General features: G+C 42.0%; 1 protein-coding gene across 2 annotated transcripts in view; it reads right to left on the reverse strand.

Annotated features, from left to right (window-relative positions):
* CRHR2 (corticotropin releasing hormone receptor 2) overlaps nucleotides 1-27,739 on the reverse strand; it is a 1,438,337-nt gene that overhangs the window by 372,089 nt on the left and 1,038,509 nt on the right. For both annotated transcript variants that reach the window (XM_085628878.1, XM_085628879.1), the window contains one exon: nucleotides 4,660-4,777. In XM_085628878.1, the coding sequence (XP_085485004.1) occupies nucleotides 4,660-4,777 (118 nt within the window). The remainder of the gene's footprint in view (nucleotides 1-4,659; nucleotides 4,778-27,739) is intronic.

The raw sequence follows: 27,739 nt of genomic DNA on the forward strand, positions 1-27,739 counted from the left end.
TTAAAAAACAGGGCTTTCATTTTCTGTTTGGAAATTGCATTTACAAGATTTGGGTTAGAATAAAGCTCTGATACACCCAATCTATCGATGGTCTGTTTCATGTATCAAAGTTATGAAATCTAGGCCATATTAAAAAAAGATAGACAGTCCTAAAGAATTGACTTTGAGAAACCAGCCTCAAGCGTTTGCCAAAGTATAAGCCATTCCATCAAAGGAGGCACCTTAATCACATATTCCAGGTAACTTATTCCCACCTCTGCATAACATATATATATGGCTCTGTCCTATTGAATGATAGTAACTTGCGAACAAAGCAGCTTTCTATCCTTGAAGAGATTCAACATAAGTATTTTCCCAAACCCCTGCCCTGTATAGACCCACCCAGGCCTTTAGTGTTGTAAATGTGCACTGATTCTATCACATTTCTGTGTTCCCCTTCATAGAGTTGTGTGTTTGGGACTTCACAGGGAGAGACCTATTAAAATAACCTAACAGGATAGCCTGAATTCTGTCCTGTAGATTCACAAAATTTGTCATGCATCGCAAAAGGTTTCTTACCACCAATTAATTTTTCTAAAATGTATCACCACAATATCCCCTTCCAATCATTGATAATGGTACCCAAACCAACCAATCCATTTTACTGAAAAGATTTTAAAGAAATCACCAGTGAAGGCTGAATTATGCTTCAGCCAATGAGCCAACTTATGTTTTATTCAAAGCCAATTTTCCATCTTTCCATTAACTAGCTTAGAAACACATTCTAAAACAATGGCATATGGACTGCAATGAAGGGGCTATTACAGATGAAAGTTACTCTCAGTATGATTTCTTCTATGAACCCATGGACATCAGCTGGGTGTGCTTGGTAACTTCATTTGATTCCTTGTTCAACTAGCTACTCTTGCCATCAAGTGTAGCATCCAGCAAGCTTGTTTTATCCAACTGAGCATTATTATTATTGCTCATCTCAATATAGCCACCTTCTTTAAAGGAAAGATTTCTTGTCTTAGATGCATAAGAGTAAGAAACATGCTATTAATTGACTTGTATATGATGGTAAATTTTGTCTCCCAAGGATTTAAAATTGTTCAAGTTCTCAATATGAAAGCCTTTCAACATCTCTAACTTTGCCAATTATTTGATGATTTGGGTGATCGGTAACAGTGTTCGCCTCATTTTGTATCTGAGAAGAAATTATGCAGATTCTAGAATGGTGGTCACACACCTTGTTTGCTACTTGTCTTTCTGCGACCTTCTGAGATACTTGAGTTTGCCCCTCCCTCCTTTTCCTTTTTAAGGAGAGAACTAGATGTTGTCAGTGTGCCTTCAATAAAATCCATCTGTCCATCCAGAAAGATACAAGGGTTGTCTATTTCAATCGTAGGACACTTGAGGGTTTTCTATTGCATTTGCATATGAAGTACCAACCATCCAATCCCCCATTGTCTCTAGCTCCTCGCAAGTATAAACATACTGAGACTCAGATAGCAGCTAACCAGAATGCCATTGCGCAGTGTCAATCCTTTGCTCTACTAAACCTATTTCAGTATTTAATGAACACATAACTGAAGTAAGATTGTTAGCCATTGACGAGGTGGTAGCACCAATGCTAGCTGATCCACCTTTCAACGTATTAGCTTTTCTCTTACTCTTGATCCAAAAGGAATATAATCTGACCTGCTGCAGATGACCGTAAATGCCTGTATCACAGGGCCAAGAGAAGAGGGGTTGCCCAGACCAGCCTTTTCTGGGCTCTGACAGGAGCAGACAGGCCAACTCTCTGCCTAGTTCTCATCCAGGCCGCACCCGGGCGCATCCTGTACGTGTCCCATGCTCATGCCATGCTATGGGACTGCTGTTCGGGTTGTGAATTGCTTGCACTCCTCCTCCCAGCAGAGCGGTACTATGGGGATTGGAGTCTTCCTCCAACATAGGCAAACACAGTCCAGCAATGTACTATGCTGCCGGACCGCTATTCACACTTTGAAGTGCTCTTGTTCCTCCTCCCTACAGAGGAGCATTATAGGGATTATAGTCCTCCACTAATGTAAGCAAACACAGTCAGGGGGTCTCCAGTGCTACAGGATGGCTGTTCACGCTTTGAAGTTCTCTCACTTCTCCTCCCAGCAGAGAGGCACTTTGGGGATTAGTTTCCTCTCCAAACATAGGCAAACAGAGTCCAGTGGTCTCCATAAGTGTGGGACCAGCCCACATACTTGGAAGGGCTCTTGCTCTCCGTGCAAAGAGTTACTATGGGAATTGGAGTCCTCCTCCAATTTAGGCAAACATAGTCCACAGTCTCCTCAATCTCATTTCTTACCATTATTTATTTCGTTTGATATTGCAATTCACTTTGAGTGCTGTTAGTTTGGACTTTTAAAGTTTTTTTTAGGCTTAGGCAGGCAAGATTATCATAAATTCACAAACTTTCTTGAAATTTTGGATTACAGTTTCCTATAATTGTTCTTTCTGCTGGAGACGAGGCTGCCTAGAAAATACATCTCTGAGCGACATTTCTGCTTGAGCCAGTATTGTGCTGCTATCTATTTTGTGCGAGGTAGGCCTTAGCATACAAAAAGTCAGAAGAGGCACAGCATGTCCCATTTCACGCTAAAAACCTTATTTTGCTCACGTTTAATGAAATGCTTGTAAAAACGTTATTTACATGTTTATATTCCTAGTTTTTTTAATTTGGCGATTACTCTGTTAACTGAATCCGCTCTGGCGTGTTTTGCCTCTTTGCACCCAGGTCAACTAAAAACCTGAAAATTGGTGGACATACTGTAGCAAATATTCTTTAGTATTACATACTATCACACACCTTTAGTAATTCATAATGGTTGCTTGCTCATAGGAAGAGAATTTCAGAAATTGTTGAAATCTTGAATCACCTGCTCATAGACCTATATTGTCCATAACCCTAGCGCTAGTTTGAAAAGTGGTTACTCACTGCATAATTATTATAAAATTGTTTAGGGTTATTCCTGAAAATAAGAATTTCTAGGATTTCCTGTTTTGTGTGCCCATGGTATTTTTAGTCTAATATATTTAATCACTGTAGACAAAGACACGTATACTTTTAACTCTGGCTCGATTTCATACTTGATCATAATACCCCTAGGAAAGTCAATATCCGAGTATGAGATATGGGCAAGAAATGAATATTGCAACAAAACCTAAGGCCCAGGAAACCAGTGGTAAATAAGAGTTACACACCATAAAACTGCCCCATCATAACTGGCTGTTCAAGAGCCCGGGGAAAAGGTCAGATAAATGCCCCAAAGTTAGTGGAGAGATAGTGGATTAGCAATTACATTCCTTTTTCAAGGCTTCCGCATTTACTTCGTTTTACCTTAGCTGTGATTTTTAAGGGAGCACAATCTTCTTACTATAATTCTCAGGACAAAGCATGTCATGTGGTCAAATGTCCCCCATTTATATACATTTACACATTTCTATACACTTATATGCACTGAAAAGATGCACAACCAGCTTTCCCACTGTAAAATGAAAATGGCAAATTGAAGGCGCTGCTCACTGTGGCCTTGCGTGAATCGGTATCAGTTTTCTCTCTGTTTATGCATAGCTCTAATGAAAGTCCATTATTGGTTAGAAAACTAAACATGAATTTCACCCATTTTTTTTCACAGTGAGCAGACTCCTGCAAACCAGCAGGAGGTGGTTTGCTCAGCCTCCATGCAGTGTTTGAACAAGGATTAAAAGGGAGCAAATAGTGTATATGGGTTAGAAGCAAATAGTGTATATGGATTGGGTTCACACATTGAAAATATCTGGCTTCATCTCGATAAGTGTCTATATTGGCCACTACCATCTATTTGTCCTGGACTTTAAAGGTCCAAAATTTCACCTATTTCTTGAGAGATTATATCTATTTTAATTGCACATTGAGTTACACTGATATGCAATGAGCTGAGGTTAGTGTTATGAAAACTGCATTCGATTAAGGGTCTATCTGGTGAACGAGGTCACTATATGTGCCTGGTTTAGAGTTCGCTGTATTATAAGAGCCATTGGATATAATGCACTGGTAATATGGCGGATGGGATAGCTGTCACGTTTGTGACAGAGAAACCCAGTCCCTATGGCTCAAAACCCCAGCAGACATCAGCAAACAAAGCAGCATTGTAGAATACCTATTGTTGGTCATTGCTGGCAATGGCGGACTCGGTAAAGAGAACTGTTTTATTTCTCTGAACCAAAGAGCCCCTTTATGCCAATATGTGCAGACGTCCTGAGACATTATCTCTGTGATTTCCATTGCAAAGTTAAGGCCAAAGGTAGTGTCAGGGTGAGGAACATGTGCCAGTAGAATACAAATATGGTTCTTCATCACCGATGCAGGGTGGAAGACAACCCAGTGTATTTCAAGGATTATATAAGCAACTGCATGATTTTGTATTATTTGGAGAAAAAAATCCCCTGATAGCAATAGAAAATACATGTTGGAAGGCAATCATGGAATGTTGTGTTTTAGGACTACATCACTAGTGACTATGACATGTTCTTTTTACAATAAGGGAGCACACAAAGTCACCTACTTTGTCACTTTTCTCCATGCAAGGCTTGATCAAAGTTCACCATTCTCCCTGATTTAATCTTTTGAGTCTATTATAATACAGAAACCAGATTTCTTACCTCATTACTTTCATGTATATTGTGGTCTATCATTTGAAGCAGGAACCACATCACATTCCTGAGTATGAACGTTGTGATCAGGTTCCAATGAATGATATTTCGAAGGCATCTGATGCTCCTAGAGAAGAAGTAAATTAGGAATAGTTACAACTATTATTTGTATGTTTAATTGTACATTGCAGCAATAAATGTTCATGATAAAGACCAACCAGCAGTCTTATCATTAATGGGCTTCCACGAAAACACAAGAATAGAGAGTGGATAATAGATAGCATAGTCCTGGTATTCCCACTGGGGCACACTTTAAGGTCAATATAGGCTTGTCCTCCTCTGAAACCTGTCAAATTCTGTCTGTGGTCCCCCATGGATCAGACCTTGTCACATGACTAGGCTATGTGTGCATATGCCCTTAGTTGATATCATTAACCAATAAGTACCGAGCATGCTCTGTATCAGAAATGGTCGATGTCCATTTTCATAGCCTGCCTTGATTGTATTTTGGAATGGGTATGAGGAAACATCCTGTGTCTGCTTCTAACACAGCTGTCTGCAGCATTTATGTAAAAAAAATCAGATACCCTTCACCGTGCAAAGGGACTTTGCTCCGTGAGATACAAACCACCAGCTGGGCAGGGGGCACAATGCCATGAAAAGTGTGAACTTGACATAGAGGAGAGCATGTGTCAATGTGTGAGGCCATTGTCTACTCCTCCTGATGCCCGAGGCATAAACATGCAGGATGTAAGCTGTTTGAAATTGACAGACTACACTTTACAAACGGTCACCATCTGCCCTTGACAGTTGGTAATCATACCCTGCTTTGTGACCGTAACAACAGTCTTCTTGTGGTGAAATTATTCAAAGACTGAAAATGTAGTGTGTGGTAAATGTATCCAGGCACAATTCCATTCCACATTCCCACAACTCTGTGTATCCCCTGACTCCAGCAAACAATGCCAGACACCTGGTGGTGACCATGAACCCAACAATCTCACTCTTTCTACAAGTCGATGCAGTGAAAATAGAGTGACTATATTCAAGTACACCTCCTGAGCAAGGTCAATCCAATGTTCTCCTTCATCCTCAATGCAGACATAGCCAAACCTGAATATACTCAATCCTGAACTACTGTGACAGCAGGTATCAAAACATTCCAGAAAGTCTTTAAGTCAATATCAGTGGTTAAAAAACCATGCAACGAAAATAGCTTTAGCCTCGGGAGATCAAACACACCATACCACAAATCAATTATTGCCTTGTCATTTGATGGAGAAGGGTGTGTTTTTTACTTTGTTTAAATCACAATGGATAAGTGTTTTTTCAGCAACAAATTCTTTCGCAGTCTGTATGGCCACAGCAAAATGGCTTATACCCTAGGATTTGTACCAGACAAGAAGTTCTCATTAGGAGCCTTCAACAGGAAAACACACCCAGACAAAGCCCTGGCGACAAAACATGCAGGGACTAGGAATATTAAGCCCTAATTTGGGGCAAATGTGCCCCTACACAACATAGAGAAAAATAGAAACCACACTGTTTCACTAAGCCCTACACTCTAATGAACAAATGGTAAATGTGAGTAATTCAGTGGTGAAGGTACTGCCCTCAACCCAGTGGCGTAACAAAAGTTTAAGGGACCCCCCCTGCAATGTACAGGGAGGGGCCCCCGCTCCGGATCTTATCCGGAGCGCTCAGACCTGATTACTGTGCTGAGGGGGCCCCTTTCAGGTGGGGGCCCCCGCACCTCGGGAGATGCGGGGGCCTGTGTTAGGCCCCCTGCCTCAACCAGTTCTAAGGTACCACCAGGGACCCAGGGCAGATTATTCTCACCTAACTTTCTATGAGACAAGAGTTAACTGACTCTGTTTGAAAAAATGCTAAGGAAACTGGTCTTTGATCTGTTGTTCATCATACAAGCTCTTCTTTCATTTCACCTACTCATCCTTGTATTTGTCTTAGGGCCTTATTATGAGTTTTACCCACGGTGGTGGTGTGACTACTGCCGCACTGGTGGTCTGACAGCCCTATTACAAGTAGAGCAGTCGGGCTGCCATGGGACCGCTGCTGCTGACAGATCCCTGATGGTCTTGCAGTGGAGTGAGGCCCCTAATATTCTGGCGGGCCGTTGTCGCACCTCCAAGCATATTACGAATTTCCTCACTGCCACAGTTTTCATGGTGGTAAGCCCGCCATGAAAAGTGTGGTGGTGAGGGAACAAAGGGAGCCCTACTGGGTCCCCTGTTGCCTCTGCGCCAGGGGATGCATGCAGGGGGGCACATGGTGTGTCCCCTTGTATGCATGCACCCCCAGTTTCTGCAGAGCATGAACTTAGCTTTTCATGCTGTGCTGGAACGTGCAATGCGATGCCTTGCTAAGGCTCCTGTATGAGGCTTAGCACTGCACTGCCACAGGCCACCCAAAGCAGGACTGCCCAACCTGGATTCCAGTCAGAATCTGGTGGGCGGTCTCAATATGGCTTTGGTGGTGTGGTAGCTGGGGGCTGGCATGGCGGCCTGCTGCTACACAGCCAAAGTCATAAGCAGGGCCTTGATGTTTTTGGGACTTGCAATAGCTATTCCACAAAAAGTGCTTCACAAGTAATAATGAGTTTGTCCAATAAGTTAGTGTAAAGAATGATAAGATACAGAAAGATACAGAACAAAGATGAAGTAGAAGATCAATGTGAAAAATGGCAGAAGTCTATATCATATTTTACATATAAGATGAAAATAATAATTCAATTTAATACATTCTCTTATCACTCAGAAGCAACATGCAAGTGGTGAGTAACCCCTAACAAGTTCCCACTTAATAAATAAATAGTATGTATATAGAGGTGCAGAATATGATATGCTTTTTGTTACTTTTGTTGAGTGTAAGGAGGGGTTGTGATCTTCAAAAGGTTAAACTTCAAGTGGGTCATGATGCCCGCTCCAGCAATAGATTCAATATATTACTCAATACAGATTCACATATATGGTTTACGTCATGATGTGTTTCCCTGTGCAGTAGTTATGAAAAGGGCATTTAACCAGGTTCAAACTTGTCAGGGCCCCACAAAACTCTTGAATATAAGATAGTATTACAGGCACACAAACATGGAGTGAAATTGCACAGAAGAGCTATTGTGCTAATAAAACTAATAGAAACAGTGATTTCGTAAATTTGCAAAGAATATCCAGAATGTTTTCAGATAAAGGGCAGGAAAAGGATCAATGAACTATGATTTCAAATGCACAGAAGAAAGTTCTCAAAATATTAACCATAGTGTAGCTGGGTCGGGGGAGAGGAAGTGGACGGATGAAATGAAAACAAGAAGGCTGAAACCTTGTAGATATAATAATTATACTGTAAGCCCCTAAACTGATCCACGTTAAAATTTCAGAAAAACAGACAATCTACTGAAAAAAACACAGAAATTAAGAAAAACACTTAAGCAAATCAAAAGTGAGGTGGCCCAATAGTTGTGAGACAGTTTTATATCTGTGCACTGCCCTTGTGGATGATTGCTATTGGACGTTGGTACAATCCTGCCAAAATCTTACAATATTATCCTACATCTTAATTAAGCAATTTCATTGTAACTGCCCCGTATTCTTTCCCCCTTCTTTCCCTCTTTGTTCTGTGAACTTCAATAAAATGTTAAAATACTATAATATTGCAGATGTTTTGTTATTTGTTTTTAGCATTGGTTAAGTTCAGGTTTGCTACAGCAGGATTCTTTTTTTTATGAATTAATGCAAAATTATATTGGTCAGGAAATAGTTCAACACAAAGGATGACATCTATATAAATGTATTTACTTTGGTAGACTCATTTGCATTGCGAAAGTCATATGATACTGGTAAATCACAATATTAATTTCTAATTGTTTTACATAAAACCAACTCCTTTTTTATATAAATACAATGAAATACTTCAAAAGAAATTAAGGGCCACATGTATCAAAATAGCATTTTGGGATTACCAAGGTTTTTTATTTACCAAACCGCTATTTAGTAAGGGCAAAATGCGATGTATTGAAGGAATCACTAAAGATTTCGCGATTTCTTAAAATTACTAAATAGCGATTCCGTAAAAGAGTAATTGCTATTATGTAAAACTACTTCATTTGTTCCTATGGCCCTAAAGGCCCATTGGTGCAAATAATTTTGCATTAGCTAATTTGCGATTACCTAATTGGTAATCGCAAATCATCCCCCAATAAATGTGCACATGTAAAGTGCATACATGCACTAGGTACATGAGTGTGCTTTGTGGCACTTTCAGCATTTTCCATAATTGCCCATGGTTACCATCGACTTGGAGTCGATGGTAATAGATTTTCCTAAATGCAAAGTTAGTATTTAGAAAATGCCTTGTACATGTGCTTAGAGAATCACAAATTGTGATTACCTATTTGTAGCAGAAATTTTAAGTAATTGTAAAAATACACTGCCAATGCCTTTCATACATCTTAAAAGGCTATTTATCATTCGCAAATGGCCGAATTAAGCGAGTTGCACAGTTTGCGATTGCAAAATAGGATTATACATGTGGCCCTGAATTTGAAAAGATCCCACACAAGCTTTATGTAGATTCCACATACGTTGTATTACAGGCTTGCTCTTCAACCAATGGTAAATACAGTTTCTCCTGACAATGAAACTAAAAGATGATAGGTGGAATGTTTTTCAAAGTGTAAGCTATGGACATTGCTCAGGGCCTCTCTTGAGTTGATCGTCTTTTCTGGTTCTGCCACATTGAGGGACTAGAGGAATTACATTCAAAGTTTGTCCTGTTCCAATTGGAGCAATCCTGCCTGAACTTCCAGGACCACTATAGACAGGACACAAGAAATTCCTGAAAAGTTATATTTTATTCTCATTAGACCTACTCAGTGAGGTGCAGTTCGAGTACTGTGGCGCACCAAGTTCACGTCTGAACAATTCATGTTATTTAGGATGTACCACCAGAACAAGAGAGAATGGATGGAGTGAGTGTAAAGTCTTATTCACCGGTGAATCCCCGGGGCTACGTACAAGTCTTTTTTTGTTCACTACGCCACACAAGGCAGAAATCAGATATTTGTTCATTAGACTTGGTTCTACTCCATTCCAAAGTCAAATTGGAACTGTCAGAATAGAAAAAAACAACCTTACACCATTTTCTTCCTCGTTGTGCATCATCAGTGGCAAGTGCATTGGAGATGGTCTACACCTGGCCTCCTTATACTCTGATGATCTGCTCCTGTACCTTTGAGACGTGCATGCAATTTCTCATGGTATAGTGCTAATTTTTGACAATTTGCACCACTTTCAGGCCTTAAGGTTAATTGGGTCAAGTTGTGACTTTTTTCCTTTAACGATACTACGCCTGACCCTGCCTACTGTCTTTCTTGAAGGTCCCTGACTGACATGGCAGCCCATGACGCTCTGTTATACAGGTATTCATATCTATTGCAAGCCTGACCACTTGTTTGATGGCAATCTTACCCGAGCAGTGATAGGGTTTTGGAGATCGCTCCCTCTTTCCGTTGGGCGATGGATAACGCTTGTCAAGATGGTGATGCTCCCCAATCTGTTATATTATTTTGCTAATCACCCCCTTTACATGCATCAATCCTTTCTTGAGAATCTCACACTAGAGCTTCTCTGGCATAACACACTCTGCACAGTTGCACTTCATGAATTATATCTATCAACTGAGGGTGGGCTGGCAGTCCTGACATTTGAGCATTATTAATTGGCCTCCCTGCTACAGTGGGTGGCCCAGTGGATGGCGGGCCTACAGACAGCCAACATTGCCATGATAGCCCCCATCTGGAGGTTGCCTCGCATATTTCACCTCTTTCACCCTTTCTCTGAAACACCATTTCTGGGTCCTGTTCTGCTATGCATGGTACACGGTTGCTATAAACAAAGCCTCTTTATCACTAAAGCAACTCAGCCATATGCCCCAGCTATACTGCTCTTGGGCATGCCCCTGGGAAGGATGGGTCACCTCTATGATGGAGCTTACTGCTTGGCATGAGGTGGGTCTGCACACTGTGAGAGATATTTACCGCAATGGCTCCCTCTTACACTTTGAGTCTCTGATTGAAGATGAGGGTCTTCCTCCTGGTCACTTTTTACTTTATTATTATCTCCCCAGGAGGTTGGCTACATACTAGGGTGACATGCACTCGAAACATCTGATACACCTCACACTCTAATATCATCACATTATGGGGACAGGGATTCATCTGACATGCTGGCTCGCTGAATCTTTGCGTGCACATTTGGCACTTTCATCTTCCACTTACCCCTTTGTACCGACATTGGGAAACAAACCTAGGTCATCCTTGTACTAACAAGAACGGGGTGGACATTCTGGGATACCCAGTTCTTGTTCCATGTAATACCTGCGTCTGCCTTATTCAAAAATATATACTTCATAGAGCTTATCTCACCCCAGACAAGATAAACATTATTATCATCGCAAAGACACTGTCTGTCCCGGCTGTACTCTGCCTGATGCCGATCTTGTACACATGCTCTGGGCCTGCCAGTCCTTTCACTGTTACTGGCTGGGAGTGACTACACACATATAAAATTGTATGGAGCAACTCACTATACATAAATGGGAGGTGCCTACTGTGACTACATCTCAGGAAGTAAGAAGCTCAATGCTACTAACCTCTTTATCGGCTTAGGACACCTCCTAGTCAAACGTTTGTTCACCCATAGATGGAAATCACCTACACCTTCGGCGATCACTGCATGGGAACATTCCATGCCGGTCTGGGCTCGGTCCAAGGGCACTGCCCTTCACAGGGAAGACACGGGGGTTTGTGCAAATTCTTACAACATGGTGAAAGCCCATCCTAGCCAACTTTCTGGTCACACTGTTACCAGTTGATAAATCGCCCAGGGAGGTCCTAACTCCTGTGGATGTTGGGATTGGTGTCTCATCCGCTAAGGTGGAGCAGCATCACCCCACTGCTTTAAAGCAGTGCACTAGACAAAATAAAATGATAATAATGAAAGTCATTATCATTTTATTTTTGTATTCCATTTGCAGCCAGCTTTGGGTTAGGCGGGGCTGGAGTCCTCTGACGTTAGGGAGAAGCAATGACTGTTGTTGCACCTAAAGTGCACATTACTGTTTGGCCGGATGTCTCGGGCTGGCCAAACAGTCATGCACACTTTGCATGTTCTCCACCTAGGCTGCATTACAGCCTGGGTGGAGATCATGACCAGTCTCCCTTTACCTTTCTGAGCGCCGAACCATGGCGCCCATACCAATCACAATGCTGCTATTAGCAGCGTTGTGATTGGTAAGGGGAGTCTGGATACCTGGGTGCTTTCTGTTCCTGGTTCCTAGAGGAGAGGCAGCAGCTGGCTACGGCAACCAGCAGGCAAGTTTTCTTTTTTTACATTTCCTAACCACCTCCCATATTCCCCCACCCCCCCGTCACCATCCACTAGCAGCCACTACTGGATACTGGGAATATTCCTGTTGCACTTTCTCCATTGGGCACATCTACCGATCCACCCAGACTGCCCCCCCCCATAGTTGTTGTTTTGAAAGTCGTTACTCTCTAATAATGTTATTTCTTTACTCCTAGCGTGAAATACCGTGGACTGCTTATACAATGTAAGTGGTAATGTTTTTCTTTATGTTTTGCTGAATCTCAAGTTAAATTTTCTGACGTTTAATGACATAATTTTTGGAAATTGATATGTGTCATGGATATGTTGTATTCTGTAAAAAATGCAATAAAAAGATTTGAACAAAAAAATCTGTGGCAAATGCATCAACATAATTTTTTCTGGAGAGTTCACCCAGAGAGTTATAGCTCTAGCATCAGAGTACAATTATCTCAGAAAAAACTATTTGTCCCTCCATTTTCAAAACTCTTGTTTCAAGTCTGGTTTTCAGTGTATTCCCTCAAAATTAAAACATAGCCCCAGAAAAAGTTTTAAAAGTTTTTCAAAAAGTAGAAAAAAAACATAAAAAAGGTTATTTCAAACTTACCTATTCTGGTTTAAAAATAGAAATTTCACGTGTTTGTCTTTATGTGTGTTGTGTGTGATAGAGTGTGTGCATCTATGTGAGAGTGAGTGTGTTTATATGTGAGTAAGAGAGTGTGTGCATGTATGCATGTCAAAGTGTGTTTGTAAGTGTATGTGTTCATGTAAGTGTAAAACTGAGAGGGTTTGTTTGTATGCATGTGTGTGAAAGTGTGTGTGCGTGTATCAGAGTGTGTGAATGTGTGAGAGAGTGTATGTATGTGTGTGACTGTGTTTGCATGTGTTTTTGTGAGTATGTGTATGTGAGAGTATGCGTTTTTAGGTATATTTCAAAATGGGTGAAAGAGTTTGGCTGTATGTGTATGCATGTAAGGGTGTGTGTGTAAGAATATCTATTTGCGTGTGTGTGTGCTTGTGAGAGAGTGAATATGTGTGTGAGTGTGTATGTAAAAGTATGTGTGTGTATTTCATCTCTTGTATATCATATTACTTTTTACTGCTCTTCCCTTTAGTGAAAAAATAGAAAATAAAAATGTTATAAAGACATATTTAACATTTTGATATCTAAAGACAAATGTAGGACGAACCTTTCAAAGAAACTAAAAGGCATTAGCTTTTGACTCAAATCTAAGAAGGTTTTATTCATATCACTAGTTCATTTCACAAAAATCATCTCTAAAAATATTTTCAGGTGAAGCAAAGAAGGTATATTACACAATTTGGTTTTAATTACATAATAATTCCACAAAATAATGTAACCAATTTTAACATTGCAACTCGTAAAATCTTCTACTAACAGTATTTAGAATGTACCTTTTACATTTTCAAACTGTATGTTATTAGCTACACAGTCAATAGTATATAAGTAAACAGCTCTTTGGAGAGTCAGTATATAGTAGGGACATGTTCAAGTAATGAATCTTGACTGTGAGGAGGGACTGACGTCCCTATAAAGAGGGTTGTACAGGCAAAAATGCGTACATAGTAGGAGCTTACCCATATTATGGAACTTCACAGTAGTGAGAGACTGTCCTCTGTAAAAAGAACTGTCTTCTGAACAAAGAGTGTGTTTAGTAGGAACTTGCTCACATAAGAGGGCCTACCCATAAAGAGTTCTATAAATACATTGTTTTTGTAGTAAGGTGTGGCAAGGGATTGGCCTCTATGCTCTGACCACTTTTTAGAGATATGGGCATAAGTAGGGGGACCTGGCAATAGACTAGCCTCTGCGCTCAGACCACTTTCCAAGGTGATGGGTGTGCATAATAGGGTGAAACTAGGGGTTGGTCTCTCCACCTCGACCCCTTTCCAAGCAGACAGGAATTGGTAGTAGGGTGTGGGAAGCGAGTGGCTTCTCCACCTATACCTTTCTCCATGGCATCTGGTGTGTATACTAGAATGTGTCCATAGACCTGCCTTTAAATCCAGATCCCTATTAAGAGCTATGTGTGTGTGCAGTATGGTGTGGTGATGGACAGGCCAGTCTACCAAGACTGCTTTCCAGGGCAACAGATGTGTGTAGTAGGTTGATGCAAGGGACTGGTCTTTCTGATCAAACCGCGGTCCATAGCTAAGGACATGTGTAGTAAGATGTGGTGACGGATTTGCTTCTGCACCCACACCAATTTCATTGCTTGGCAGGTGTAAGTAGTAGGCTGTCACAAGAGACTGGAATCCCTGCCTAGAGTTCTTTGCAGGGCAATGGACTGGCCACTCAGGTCAGACCACTTCTCATGTTGACATGTATGCATAGTAAGGTGAAGGGAGGCAGTGCTTTCATAATGCAACTTAAGTCCATTCAACCAGTAAAGCAGTAAATTCCAGAGCATAATATCTATGAAAAGTTCTTCATGTCCTGCATGCTGCAAACAATTACTCCCATTAGCACTACCACGGTGATAGAAAATTGGGTCTAGGTATCACTCTGTGAATATCTTCAGTATGTAAAGTATATAGCAAACTGTTACATTAATTGGAATTGGACAATATCACTAATGATGTCATCAGTGATGTCATTTGAGATGGTAGTCACATACCACAGCATCAGTATATCTCAAAGCATGTCTGCCAAATGCAATGTATGATCATTAATTGATCCTATATTATGTCCCTGTGGTCTGGCTTATGTAGCTAAAACTAACCAAGAAATAACAAAGCTATTCATACAACATAAATATATGATTGATGTAAGAGGTTAATGCCTCCTTTGGTCATCCCTTTTTAAAGATAAAGGGCATTCAGGGAGTGATTATTTTTGACCATACTTGACTCAATAAAGTCACTTAATAAAGGCAGACAAACTGAACAAGCCTTCATTAAATGTGAAGCATGGATAATTTCAAAACTCAATGTAGTAGGCAAAGGTTTAAATTAATTATCAGAAGCGCAAAATATCTTTTGAATCCGCATAAATAAATAGCATTTTTTAGTGGGACTCCAGTAAACTCAGGACGATGGAAAAAGAAGTAGCATATTATAAAACAGAATCCACAGCTAACTGCAAATACCCAAAACAATTAGGGGGTAACATCAATCCAATAATTTATCCCAGTAGACTAAGAGGAATGCGCTGGACTAAAGAAACAAAAGTACAGATGTATCAAAGCAGATATCAACACACTCTGGCATGAATAAGGACAGGTTCTGGATTAAAAAAGTCAAAATATCAAAACAATGTAGCTCACATCAGATGCCTGTCTTACTACCAAAGAGGAAAGTTTAACATGACTACCTTAGGGTCATAATTGGTCCCCTACTAGTAATAAAAAAAGATACCAAACAAACGGAAGAATCACTGCAGTTTATGCCAAACTGACATTAGTCACGTATGCTGCAGAGTTACTGGGGAAATTAAGCAAGGTCAGCACTCTTGCGCCTATTCGGCTGAAGCCTCCTCTTTTGTGCTCCCAATGGAAAGTCAGCCCTCACAGCACCCTTGAGGTAAAAAGCATGGTGGCGTGTTCTCATAGATGTTAGCACAAGTCAATTTGGTATTGAGCACCACAGGAAGATAGACAATGGAGAAACCCCACATCAGAGCACTAATCAAAAAGCCTGAGGAAAGACAGACCATGTATATAATACATGGAAGTTAGTTGATGACTTCAGTAAGCTCAAATTGTCTACCTATGCAAAAGGGGTCTGCTAATATACGCAAGAGAACGTGGGGCCTGTTACTGAGTTTTAACAACTTACTAGTTCTAGGAAATCAGAGTCATTGTGACAGAAGCACTGAAAATAAGTCAGCAAGATCCATTGGGTGTGTTGGCTTACTGCCACAAAAAGGAAATATAATCTATACTTGATAAAGATCTAGATGATGACTTTCAAAGAGAACAGAAGAAATGTACATGTGCCTCCAGGAACGACTATCAAATTTGGTCTGAAACCAACCTGTCTGTTGAATCTAAAATAAAAAAATAAAAAAACCTTTTGAAACAAAGTTAGTAATGCACAATGCAAGCTTATAAGTCTTTAATGTTTTCACATGCATGCCATATACAGAATCTCTCTCCTGAAGAAGTCCCTGGTTTTAAATTGCAGTTCCAATACAGAGGTCACAATGCATTGACAAATACACTTTTTGAAATACCAAGGATAGAAACAGATAAGCCTCTTAGTTCTTATCGAGGAAGACTATACTTTGATTGAAAATGGCCACTTCACCCTTGGTTGAACATAAACTGTCAATTCACGCATGGAATAAAGCTAAAATAGCACATACTTTGGAAGCATTATCACATATGGTCCTGTAAATCAAAATTAGAAATTGATAGTTTTAACAATTTTATGACACACTGTGAATAGAATATCACTCATATGTTCACAATGTTTTCAACCAATTAAAACTGATATCATGTTTATCACTGGGGAGAGAGTGTGGTATATACATCTTCTTTCAGGAACTGTGTGTAAATGTGAATTGAAAAATAATTAAATTTGACTCAGACACCACCAAAATCTAGTGTGTGTGTGGTGTTCATATTTGTAAAGGTATATCATAATCTATGGATGAGGAAATTATATTTACTCATCTTTGCCAACTGACAAGGGTAGTTTCTAAGATTATAATGCTCTGCAACTGATGGGCCACTTGTAAACCAGCTGTATTGATTATGCTTGACCTATTGGCAGCATTCGTTATGGTCCCCCAAACGACTGTCTTCAGGCCATTGGATTAACAGGGCAGGTTCTGGACTGGCTAACTTAATTTTTAGCATAGAGGACCCAACAAGTTTGGATTCCCCCATGCTCCTCCAATCGATGAGAAGTATTTACGGGACTCCTCCAGGGCTCTGCCCTAAGCTCTACACTTTTTAATGTATATCTTACCCCTCTGGCTCTACTAGCAGAAGAACTGGAAACTAAAGTGATCTCTTATGCAGATGATACACAATTGCTTTTCTCTTGGGACAAGGGAGCTGAGTTGATGGGTACACAGATTAAAACTTACCTAACTGCAGTTTTTCATTGGTTAGCAACTGCTCAAATTAAATGTGATGAAGAGAAAACTGAAATTCTTTCCTTTGGGAAGATCCCACCAGATTTCTGGGAAACCTTTTGGCCAGATGGCGCCTCTTCCCTAGGACCCTAGAAAGACTCATTTAAAAGCTGGGTATTACATTTGATAACAGGCTGTCCTTTAGGGCTAAAGTAAATAGTTGGTAGGCACCTGCTTTGGGATTATGAAGTCCCTAAAGACATCTCTGCCTCTCCTATCCTTTTCAGCAAAGAAAATGGTCATCCAGGTGCTGATAACATCCAGAATTTACTATGGTAATGCATTATACTTTGGTTTACCAGAGTACCTAATGGACAAACTCCAAGTGATCCAGAATGCAGAGGCCCTGCTTTTGTTAAATGTTCCTATGTGAATATGTATTATGCCACATCTGAGTGCACTTTATTAGTTGCCCATCAGAGAAAGGGTCAAATTTAAGGCTGCCGTATTGGTACATGGTGCTCTATATCAATCGGGCCCTTCTACCTCAGAACCAGATTTAGATTTCATAATCCTACAAGACAGCTGAGATCCGGCATTAAATCTCTGGCAGGGATCCCCCAGATTTAGTGGGAAACAGCAGGTGGAAGATCTCTAGTGTACCTGGGTTCGACAGCATGAAATCAGCTTCCTCTGGAGCTGTGGACCATGAGTGACATAGCAATGAGTAAGAAGAAACTTAAAATCTGGCTTTTTGTGCGGGCCTAAGACTTTCAGTTCCGACCTCACTGCTTTTGCCCTGGAAAACTCCATAGAGTAGATGAACAAGCTTTAAATTGCTATCATATCATATCAATACACATTTCTGTAAAGATACTTATGCTCAAAGCTTAACTGGCCCCACTCAGCATGTCTTCCTGCAGACCAAAAAAGTGATGGATTTCTATTTAATACTTCTCATCTCAGGCTCTTAAGTTGGACAGGAGAACAAGAAGTGCTTATAATGTATTGCAACCTTAGCATGCACGGTCCCTAGAGTGTAACTCACAAACAATCATGTGTCTCTGATATGCTCTTTAGGCGGTATGTGATTTTTGTACTTAAACCATTCCAGCCACCCTAGGCTAAGGCATGCCCAAGATGGCAAGGTACTCATTGGTTGACCTCTTCAAGGAGGATTTGAAAACCTCTCAATACTGCATATGAGCCCATTGGGAAAATGCACATTGAAATATATAATAAAGTTGAAAAAATATTCCTTTGTTTCCATTCATTTTCAGATCAGACTGTAAAAGATGGGTAGAATTCTTCCCTTGGCGGCGCGTTTGGGCTCTGTGAGTGGACAAATAGTAATAACCATAGATCAGAGTTCTTGAGGTTGGAGGATTAGCAAGAGTCAGGTAGATTATTCCTTCTAACTGAATAGTCCAGAAGAAACAGTTAGTAAACAACAGTTGGCACTAGGAATGCCCTTGTGTCTGAGTTGACCCCTTGAATTTAGGATTTGTGCAGTAACCAACAACTCTTCTCTTCTTCAAAGAACAGCAGCTGGGACGCAAGGCAATAACACTAGTTTCTCTCTAGGTTTTGACCCTTGAAAAAGGGGGGTAACAATTTGCAAGCAGGAATCTGGTTAGCTAGCCTGGGTAAAGATGAATTAAACCCCTTATATAAAACATATGTCTTAGAATCTTCATTATCTTCATAACTGTTGTTGCATTGTCAAGGCAAGTCTCCACCAATGGTGAAATGGGATCCATGAGATGACAAAGAGGGCAGAACTTTATATGTGAAAAAACATTTGTCATTGGAATCTCCCAGTTCCTTCTCTTGTTTTTGTGATTTAGCCACAACTAGCTAGGGAATTGAGCGTTCTTGCTAGGTATATTGAAAAAGCATGTTCTTCATCGGGTGAAATTAAATTGCTTTTCAGCCATAAAGTGCATTACTTCCGGTGGCCATGGTCCTTATAGAAACAATGTGGACTGTTTCAGACTAAGAGCTCAACACCAACTTTGTAGCAATTTTCAGAGGCGTGGGAGGGGTTTTCTGTGAATATTAAACCCCTTCCAACAAACCTGGCAAGGCTCTTCAGACCGCTTTACTGTGTTATGCTTGGCTTTTAGTGACACAGTATAAATGCACATTATTTGATTTTAGTATGCAAATTAACTACTTATGTGCTATGTAATTCCATGTGTTATACATTTATAACAAAGTAATACGTTTTGCAATTATGATTTTAGGAGTTCATGTAGAACCCATTTTGGTTGGGGCATCTTCCCACGAAAAGTATGATTTTTTAAGGAGAGTATTTTTTTTCCACACAAAATCGACTTTTTAATGGGGTTTTCTCCAAACTTATTTTTACAAAGTTCACCAACTTCTTGAAGTTGCGATACATGGCAAAGGTTTTTAAAAAACTTCCCTGAGTTGGCGGGGGTGAAATTTATCAACTTTGCACATCAATAGATTGTTCAAATTACAATAGGGTTTTAATCAAAGCTAAATGTGACCTTGGCCTGGATAAGAGGTTTGTACACATAACTGCAAGGCGCTTAAGAATAAATACAGGTCCACGGTCTCAGCATATGTCAAATATCATGGGATAAAAATGAAAAAATAGGGAAAACAGAATACTCTTCATTCCAACACATACCTACACACAAATCGCAGTCCTCTAAAATCGCCTTTGCTTAACATTTATTTGTTTCAGCTAAGCATTTAAAGTTTCCTAAACTATTTATAGCGAGAAAGCAAGTACAGAAGAGTTGAACTGTAAATCAGACAGAAACACCTTCAAGCACATTAGCAGCTACTGTGAACCTAAAACTTGCGACAAATCAAAGGAAAGGTCACTTCGCATTTATTGTATCACGCCAACCTGTTTTCCCTCAGGAAAAAATAGCTACGCTATCTGCCAATGCTATCTGAGTTGAAACTGCTGCTTATCCGATTTTAAAACGCTATCGACGGTGCAGGTACAACACAACTAGCTTCAATACAGTAAAAAAGCAAGCATTTGACAATGACAAAAATCTGAAAGAAATTTTGACTGGATCTTGGATTGTGTGTTATATTTTATTGAGATATTAAAGATGCTAATTGGCTTACTAAGTATTATCTTTGTGGACTTGCTAGGCCAGGTTTCACCTGGGTGTAATTGTAATCATGCTGACGTAATCAAAGTAATTTTGGTAATTCCGCATTACACTTTGAGGTCGAATTACCGATAATAATGTGATTGCGCCTGCTCATGTAATTAAGAGTCATTTGGGAGCAAACAGTCCACCCACAAGAGCACCTTAAGTGACTGTGAACGGCTGTTCAGGCTCATTATATGTGTCCTGTAGGATTTAGCCCTATTTCTTCACATAAAAGTCATCCTTGCATCAATTTTGGACGTGAGGGTGCATCTTGCTCTAAGGAAATAGCGCTAGATGCCATCAATACGATGGTGGGAAATTTCTACCCCAACGTCACATTCAATGTTATTTCTTAGTACAAAATAACTTTTAAAAAACTTCTTTAAAGTAAATAAAAACACCTTACCTTAGCTGCGGCGTCCCTGGGCTGCCCTCCTCCTCTTCATCGAGTTCTCTGGGAAAACTGCGCATGTGCACGCTAGCGCATGCACATTTCTTGTGAGAAATGCGCATGGGTCAAAGAGTAAGTATTGCACAGCACCATGAGGTTCCGTGTGAGACGGAACGACACTTTCGAGTGGTGACGAATATGGATGAGTTTGGTGTCTACGAACCGCAAATGACGAGTATAGTGGGTGTACGCAGTTTCGCTATGCAACCACGTATGGTTCGTCTCATTTTTGGGTTTGTTCATCTGAACCCTCGGGTTTCTTGCCTTCAAGTAGCCAGCGAACGGACTTTGTCCGCTTCGTGACCCTGGGACTCCCAAGCTTACACGAGGGACACGTGTTTCCTTGAGGGTGACTTTTACGATGAAGGGAAATGACACGGCGAAGGCAGATGGCCCCGCTCGAGGCTCATCTTGCCGTGCTGGTCTATTGTTTCAGGCATGCATGCATTGGACATGAGGTCTTTGATCCTGTTATCAAGTTTCCTTTATTACTCCCAACACTCTTTTCTAATCTGTTGTGCATCCTTGTCCTTTCTTTGCATCTGTTTTTGTCCCCTCTCCTAATGTGTTTACGGTCAGAACGGAATGTGTTTTATTGCAGAGAAGGTATGTTTTTACAGTTGGGAACCGGCAATGCTGCTGTAATTATGTTCCGGCCTCCTGAAACATGAACACAACTCTTTTGAAGTTTATTGTGGGAACTGAGTTGTAACCTTTGTTCTCCATACTGTTCAATGGCAAAAACGTGTATAAAAGGAGCGATCCACTTTTGCAATTTGAAGCAGTCTCCGAGAACCTACACGTTGTGTACTTCTTGTGATTTCTGTATCCCTGCAGTAAATAAACGCTGATCTCTGACGTCGCTGGAAGTGTCCCGTGTCTCTGTGTTTTGTACGCCAGAACAGGTAACCCACGAAGGTTTCAGGTGTTGTTCCCTGGCACCGCTGGGTCTTAGAATAACCCAGTCCTTCAGTTGGCGCCCAACGTGGGGCGACATCAGCGGTACCGGTCCAAAGCCCGACGATCGTGAGGAACTTCGTGTGAAATCTCCGAGGGAAGGTGCACCCCGCTTCATCGATCTAGTTGTCGAAATAAGTGGCCCGACGTCTTTTCCCGCGAAGATCCCCGCCTCCTGACGGCTGCGACAGACTGATGCCCTGACTGTCGACCTGTTTTGGCGCCTGGCGTAGTCCTTTGTATGGCGAGACGATAGACGGGCCTTCCTGGTGACGCCATTGTTCTTTCAGTTAAGTATTTGTGGGTCGCTCCCAGTGTTCCTTTGTCGTTTGCATGGTTCCATAGCATTTGTGGTTCTTAGTTGTTGGGGTTTTATTTGACGATTGCAATTGCCAAAAACCGAGGGTCTTGCATTTTTTGTGCGAGGACATCATAATTCGATAGCCCTTGAAGTTTGTAAACTCGGTTAGTGTGCACGATGCCTGGCCGTAGTACTTTGTTTGGGTTTCTTAAATGTTGCAGAACAGATTCCCGGCTGGAGGATTCATGTCCGATACCTCCGGTTGGAACTCCAATTTACGAGCTCTATAGTCGCCATGGCGTGGGTCCTATCGTATACAACGAATATTGGGTTCGTTACACTAAAAAGGATGGTGTTCTTAGTTGGCCATCACATGGTAGTTTCGAAACTGCCGTCTTAGATAATTTGGAAGCTAAGCTGTTTAAAAAGAAGGCTAGGCCAGCTATGTTTGATTCCTTCCGGTTATGGCATAAAGAGGCCAAGCAGAAAGAAATCAAACAGAGTAAGAAAAATAAAAGAGAAGGTGTCATTACGGTGATGCGAAATGCTGAACAGTATCAGCGAGACAAAGATGAGAAGGAGCAGGAAATTAGTGCTCGACTTCATCATATGGCGGTAGATAAATGTTATCCGGTGTTACCGTCTAATGCCGATAAGACGGGAGAAGAAGTGATAGAAGATTCGCTACTATCTTATCTGTTGAAATCACCCCCTCCCTATGCTCCAGATACTGTGGGTCCTGTGACTCTTCCTATTCCTCAACCTGCTGTGTTGGCGGCTGCTGGTCAGCCCGCCGTTCCTCCCGCTCTCCCGAATCCTCTTCTGCCGCAAATCGTGCATCCTCCTTTACCGGCTTTTCTTCCTACTGCGCCTTTCTCAGCCCCTCCTCAGCCTGTCGTTCCCGCTACTCCTGGTACCGCGTCCACTTCTACTGTCTCCACTCCTACTGTCACTGCTCCTGTGCCTTCTTCTTCGTCTCCTTCTGTTCGTAGCCGTCTCCTGACTGCTGTCGCTACTCTTTATTCTCCGCTCTTTGGGCCAATACTCGGCTCGACTCTTTCTGATGTTGCCCAGAGATGCAGCCAGCTTCCTGATGGTAGGGAACGTGAATCGTTGGTGAAAACGGCACGTAAATGGATTCGTAATCCTGTTAAGTACACCTCGCGTGTAGTGTTTGAAACATTTTCTCAGTTTAATGCGCCCACGCAACGATTCGTGTTTGAGGAAATGTGTAAATCGTTGAAGGAGGAGTGGGATCATGATGTAGTTGATAATGTACCGTCTGAGGTTTCTGAGCTCCAGCATCAATTTACAACTGGTGTGATTGTAGGTGATAAGGTTCGAGATGCTCTAGAACGCCTGTTATCCTTTCGATGTACAGTGCAACCTCGAGCATTGTTTAAAGAAGAGACTGCAGAGTGGATGGCAAAGCCTGGTCAATATCCTATGCGTGAAGTTCCCCCAGTGTGGATGCCAGGTGATCCTAATGCTAATCCTGCTGTCCCAGGACGTTTTCAGAGAGTGTGGATACACCTCCCTTGGAAGCGATCAGAAGTTTTGCAGGTGAAGCAAACTTTGCCTGATCCCCGTAAAAATCCTGCAGGTTATTATAAGGAATTGTCCCAACTAGTGGATGCTACTGTTATGAACCTTGCTGATATTGACATGTTATTTGGCAATGTAGTGCCTCAGCCAATTTGGGCGAAAATTCGTCACGAGAATCATGCGGCTGAGTTAGGCGGTGACTGGGCTGCCCTTACGGCGGCAGACGCCCAGCAAGTTGGTGGGGCTGAACAGCTTATTGTGGAGTTGCCCCAGAGGATAATTACTCTTATGAAAACGCTTATGCCAGCAATGCGCGTCAATTGGGACAAGTTGTCCGCGTGCAAACAAAAGAGGGATGAAAGCGTCTCCGATTTCTTTACGAGATTTGAGGAAGCATTTGTTGATCATAGTGGTCAGGACATGAGTTCGGAGGGTGGTCAGCGGTTGTTCGTTGATAAATTTGTATCGAACTTGTTGCCCGACCTCAGCAACAAGTTGAAGAATTCCGAGAGTTCGTGGGCTGTTTCTACCACTGCTCAAATATTGGCTACGGCCCAATACTACGAAAATAGAGAAAACGAGGAAAGTGAACGTGCAGATAAGAAAACGAAGGATCTTAAAACTAAGGTCTTATTGCAGCAAGCGTATCCTCCGCGCTCAAATTTCAATGACTCGCAACAGCCAAATCGATCACAATCACAGTTTTCCAGATCGCAGGTGCGAAATGACTCTCTCGCACCTCGTTTTGTGTTGGGATATAATCAATGTGCATATTGTCGAGGGGAGGGCCATTTGAAGTTTAATTGTCCAGTTCTACGTGACAGGAACAATGGTGTGTCGGCTCGAGGAGGTCGTAGTGGTCCTCAACAAGCTTCACGTGGTAGAGGTCGTGGAGTTACTCAGAATCAGGTCGAGCGTCTTGTCACTTCCTCAGACTCGCAGAATTGTTTCGATCGACGCGATCTCCCGTCGGGTAGATCTGCACAGTATCATGTGGACGACTATTACGTCGAGCGTGATGTTGATACGGATGGTATTTACTAGGACAGCGATAGACAAAGGAAGGGAGAAGTATCAGTTCCGGTTGATCAGAGAGGGCCTTATGTTGCAGTTGCCACATTGGGCGTCGTTGAGCCTTTTCTGTTGGACACTGGTGCAGCAAAAAGTTCCATCATGCATTCGAAACTCCCTGGCGCGCCTTTGTCTGGCTTAACGAATGTTTCCGTTGGATTCTCTGGCGCCCCCGTTAGCAATCCAGTTTCTAGCCCCTTGCCCCTTACGATTGGGTCTCGTGAGTTAGAAGCTCCTTTGATTTTGACTACTGGTTGTGGTGAGAATCTTTTGGGCTTGGACTTGTTGAAAAGGTTACATGCGACTTTGTACTGCTCTCCTACGGGTGTGGAGCTTACATTGGGTCAGAGTGTGATTTCCCCTATGTATCTATCGATCGATAAGCTCCCACCGGAATTGAGTTCTCTTCCGGCTTCTTTGTGGGCGACAAGTCCCAATGATGTGGGCCTGTTGGATATACCACCTTATGTTGTTCAATTGAAAGTTGATGCGCGATTACCACGCATACCTCAGTATCGTATCTCCCTTGATGGTGAACGGGCACTATTAGCGATCATTTATGATCTGATCGATAAAGATTTTATTGAGGAGACACGAGGTAACGTGTGTAATAGTCCTGTGTTGCCTATTTTGAAGCGAACTGATCCCTCCAAGCCTCCCGTGTACCGTCTAGTTATTGACTTACGGGAGGTAAATAAGATTGTTGTCCCGCAGTTTCCTGTGGTGCCCGACATTACAGCTTTACTGACTCTGATTCCAGCCTCTGCATCGTGGTTCTCGGTAATCGATCTGAAGAATGCGTTCTTTAGCATTCCGATTGCTGAGGAAAGTCGAGATTTGTTTGGTTTTTCATTAGGTGGTCGTAGCTTCCGGTTCAAACGTGCACCTCAAGGCTACTGTGAGAGCCCATCGATCTACAGCCAAGCTCTTAAAAGCCAACTTGATGCATTCGTGCTGCCGACTGGTGCGGCCTTGATTCAGTACGTTGATGATCTGTTGGTAGCTGCAGACACTGAACAAGTCTGCAAGACGGCTACTGTGTCACTATTGCAACATCTATGCGACTTACACCACAAAGTGTCATCTTCTAAGTTGCAATATTGTTGTCAAGAAGTTACCTACTTAGGTCACTTATTGTCAAAGGCGGGAAGAAGGTTGACCCCTGAAAGAATCGCAGCAATTGCTCGAATGACTGTGCCGACGACTCAGAGAGATGTGCGTGCCTTTTTAGGTATCACGTCATATTGCAGACAGTGGATTCCAAATTTTTCACTGTTAGCGAAGCCATTGATAGCTCTCACGTGCAAGGATGTTTCGACTCCTTTGCCATGGACGGAGGATTGTCAGAAAAGTTTTTCTGAACTGCGTGATGCGTTGTGTTCGGCTCCTGTGTTAGGTACTCCTGATTACAGCAAGCCATTTACACTATACGTCCACAAGAGGGAAGGTTGTGCGTTGAGTGTTTTAACGCAACAGTTTGGTGGTAAGCAGCGTCTGTGTGCATATTTTTCCTCGACCTTAGACCCGGTAGCTAGAGCATTGCCGAGTTGCTTGAGGGCGACGGCGGCAGCTGCGGCGTCTATTCGACAGTCCGCAGGTCTTGTCATGGATAATATGCTCATGGTGATGGTTCCGCATGCAGTCGACACTCTTTTGAATCGGACAAAAACTCAACATTTGACGAGTGCAAGGTTGTCTGGGTACGAGCTGACCCTTTTGGCAAGTCATATACAGATCAAACGTTGTAATGTACTGAATCCGGTGACATTGTTGCTGATTAATATGGAATCAGATGATGTACCACCACATGATTGTTATTTACGGACTGAGGAAGAAACAAAGGGTCGTGTGGACCTGAAAAATACTCCCTTGACAGATCCCGATGGTACTTTGTATGTGGATGGTTCTTGCTTCAAATTGCCGAATGGCGATGTGACGACTGCGTATGCTGTAGTGACGTTGAGCACGATTGTGGAAACGGCGAGATTGAATCAGAATTCAGCACAAGCGGCAGAGTTGATTGCATTGACAAGAGCGTGTGTCTTGTCTAAGGGAAAGCGAGTGAATGTGTTTACCGACAGTCAGTACGCATTCGGCGTTGCGCACAGCTTTGGAAGATTGTGGAAAGAAAGAGGATTTATGACGTCGCATGGTACGAAGATCCAACACGGGCAGCTCGTGAATGATCTTTTGGATGCACTTACACTGCCTAAACAAGTGGCGATCGTTAAATGTAGTGCACATCGGAAAGTGACGGATGATGTTGGTCGTGGTAATGCATTTGCGGATGAGATTGCTAAGGAAATGGCTAAGAATCTTACAACCCGAATGTACGTGACAAGTTCAGTAAGATGGCCGACGGAGACTGGTATGTGTGAAAATACTGTTGAGAGTGTGAAAGCAATTCAGAACGAAGCTACCGAAGCTGAAAAGACCAAGTGGAAAGAGAGTACGGGAAGGTTGGATATGCATGGATGTTGGGTTGACCTGACGGAATGTCAGAGGTGGATGTTACCAGATGCGTACGTATTAGCTGTCGTGACGATGGCTCATGGGTTGTCACATATTAGTGCAAAAGGAATATGTAAGTTCTTGTCCCCTGTATGGAAGAATGAGGGTATCACTAAGTGTGCTGAGAGAGTGGTTAAGAATTGCATGGTGTGTTTGATGCACAATCCTGGCAAGGCCACCCCCACTCCACCTGGTCATTTTGCTCCCCCTGTTTGTCCCTTCGAGGTTATCCAGCTGGACTTTATCCATATGGAGAGATGCAATAACCTGAAGTATGTCTTGGTTGTGGTTTGTGCGTTCTCTAGATGGATTGAGGCCTATCCTCTTAAGGATAATACTGCTCTGTCCACAGCGAAAATCCTGCTGAAGGAATACTTTCCTCGGTATGGAATGCCACGGATCGTGTGGTCGGATAATGGAAGTGAGTTCGTGGGTAGTGTGATGCAGAGTGTGTGTAAGGGCCTTGGAATTCGTCAAAAATTCCATAGCGCTAATCATCCTCAGGCAGCGGGTTTGGTTGAAGGGTACAATGGTACCCTGAAACTGAAACTTGCAAAAATACAAGCTACGACTGGTCTATCATGGCCTGATGCCTTGCCTCTGGCTCTCCTATCAACCAGAGCGACTGTACACTCTCGAGTAGGGCTTAGCCCATATGAGATT

This window comes from Triturus cristatus, chromosome 10 (genome assembly GCF_964204655.1).
Source record: "Triturus cristatus chromosome 10, aTriCri1.1, whole genome shotgun sequence".
Lineage (NCBI taxonomy): Eukaryota > Metazoa > Chordata > Amphibia > Caudata > Salamandridae > Triturus > Triturus cristatus.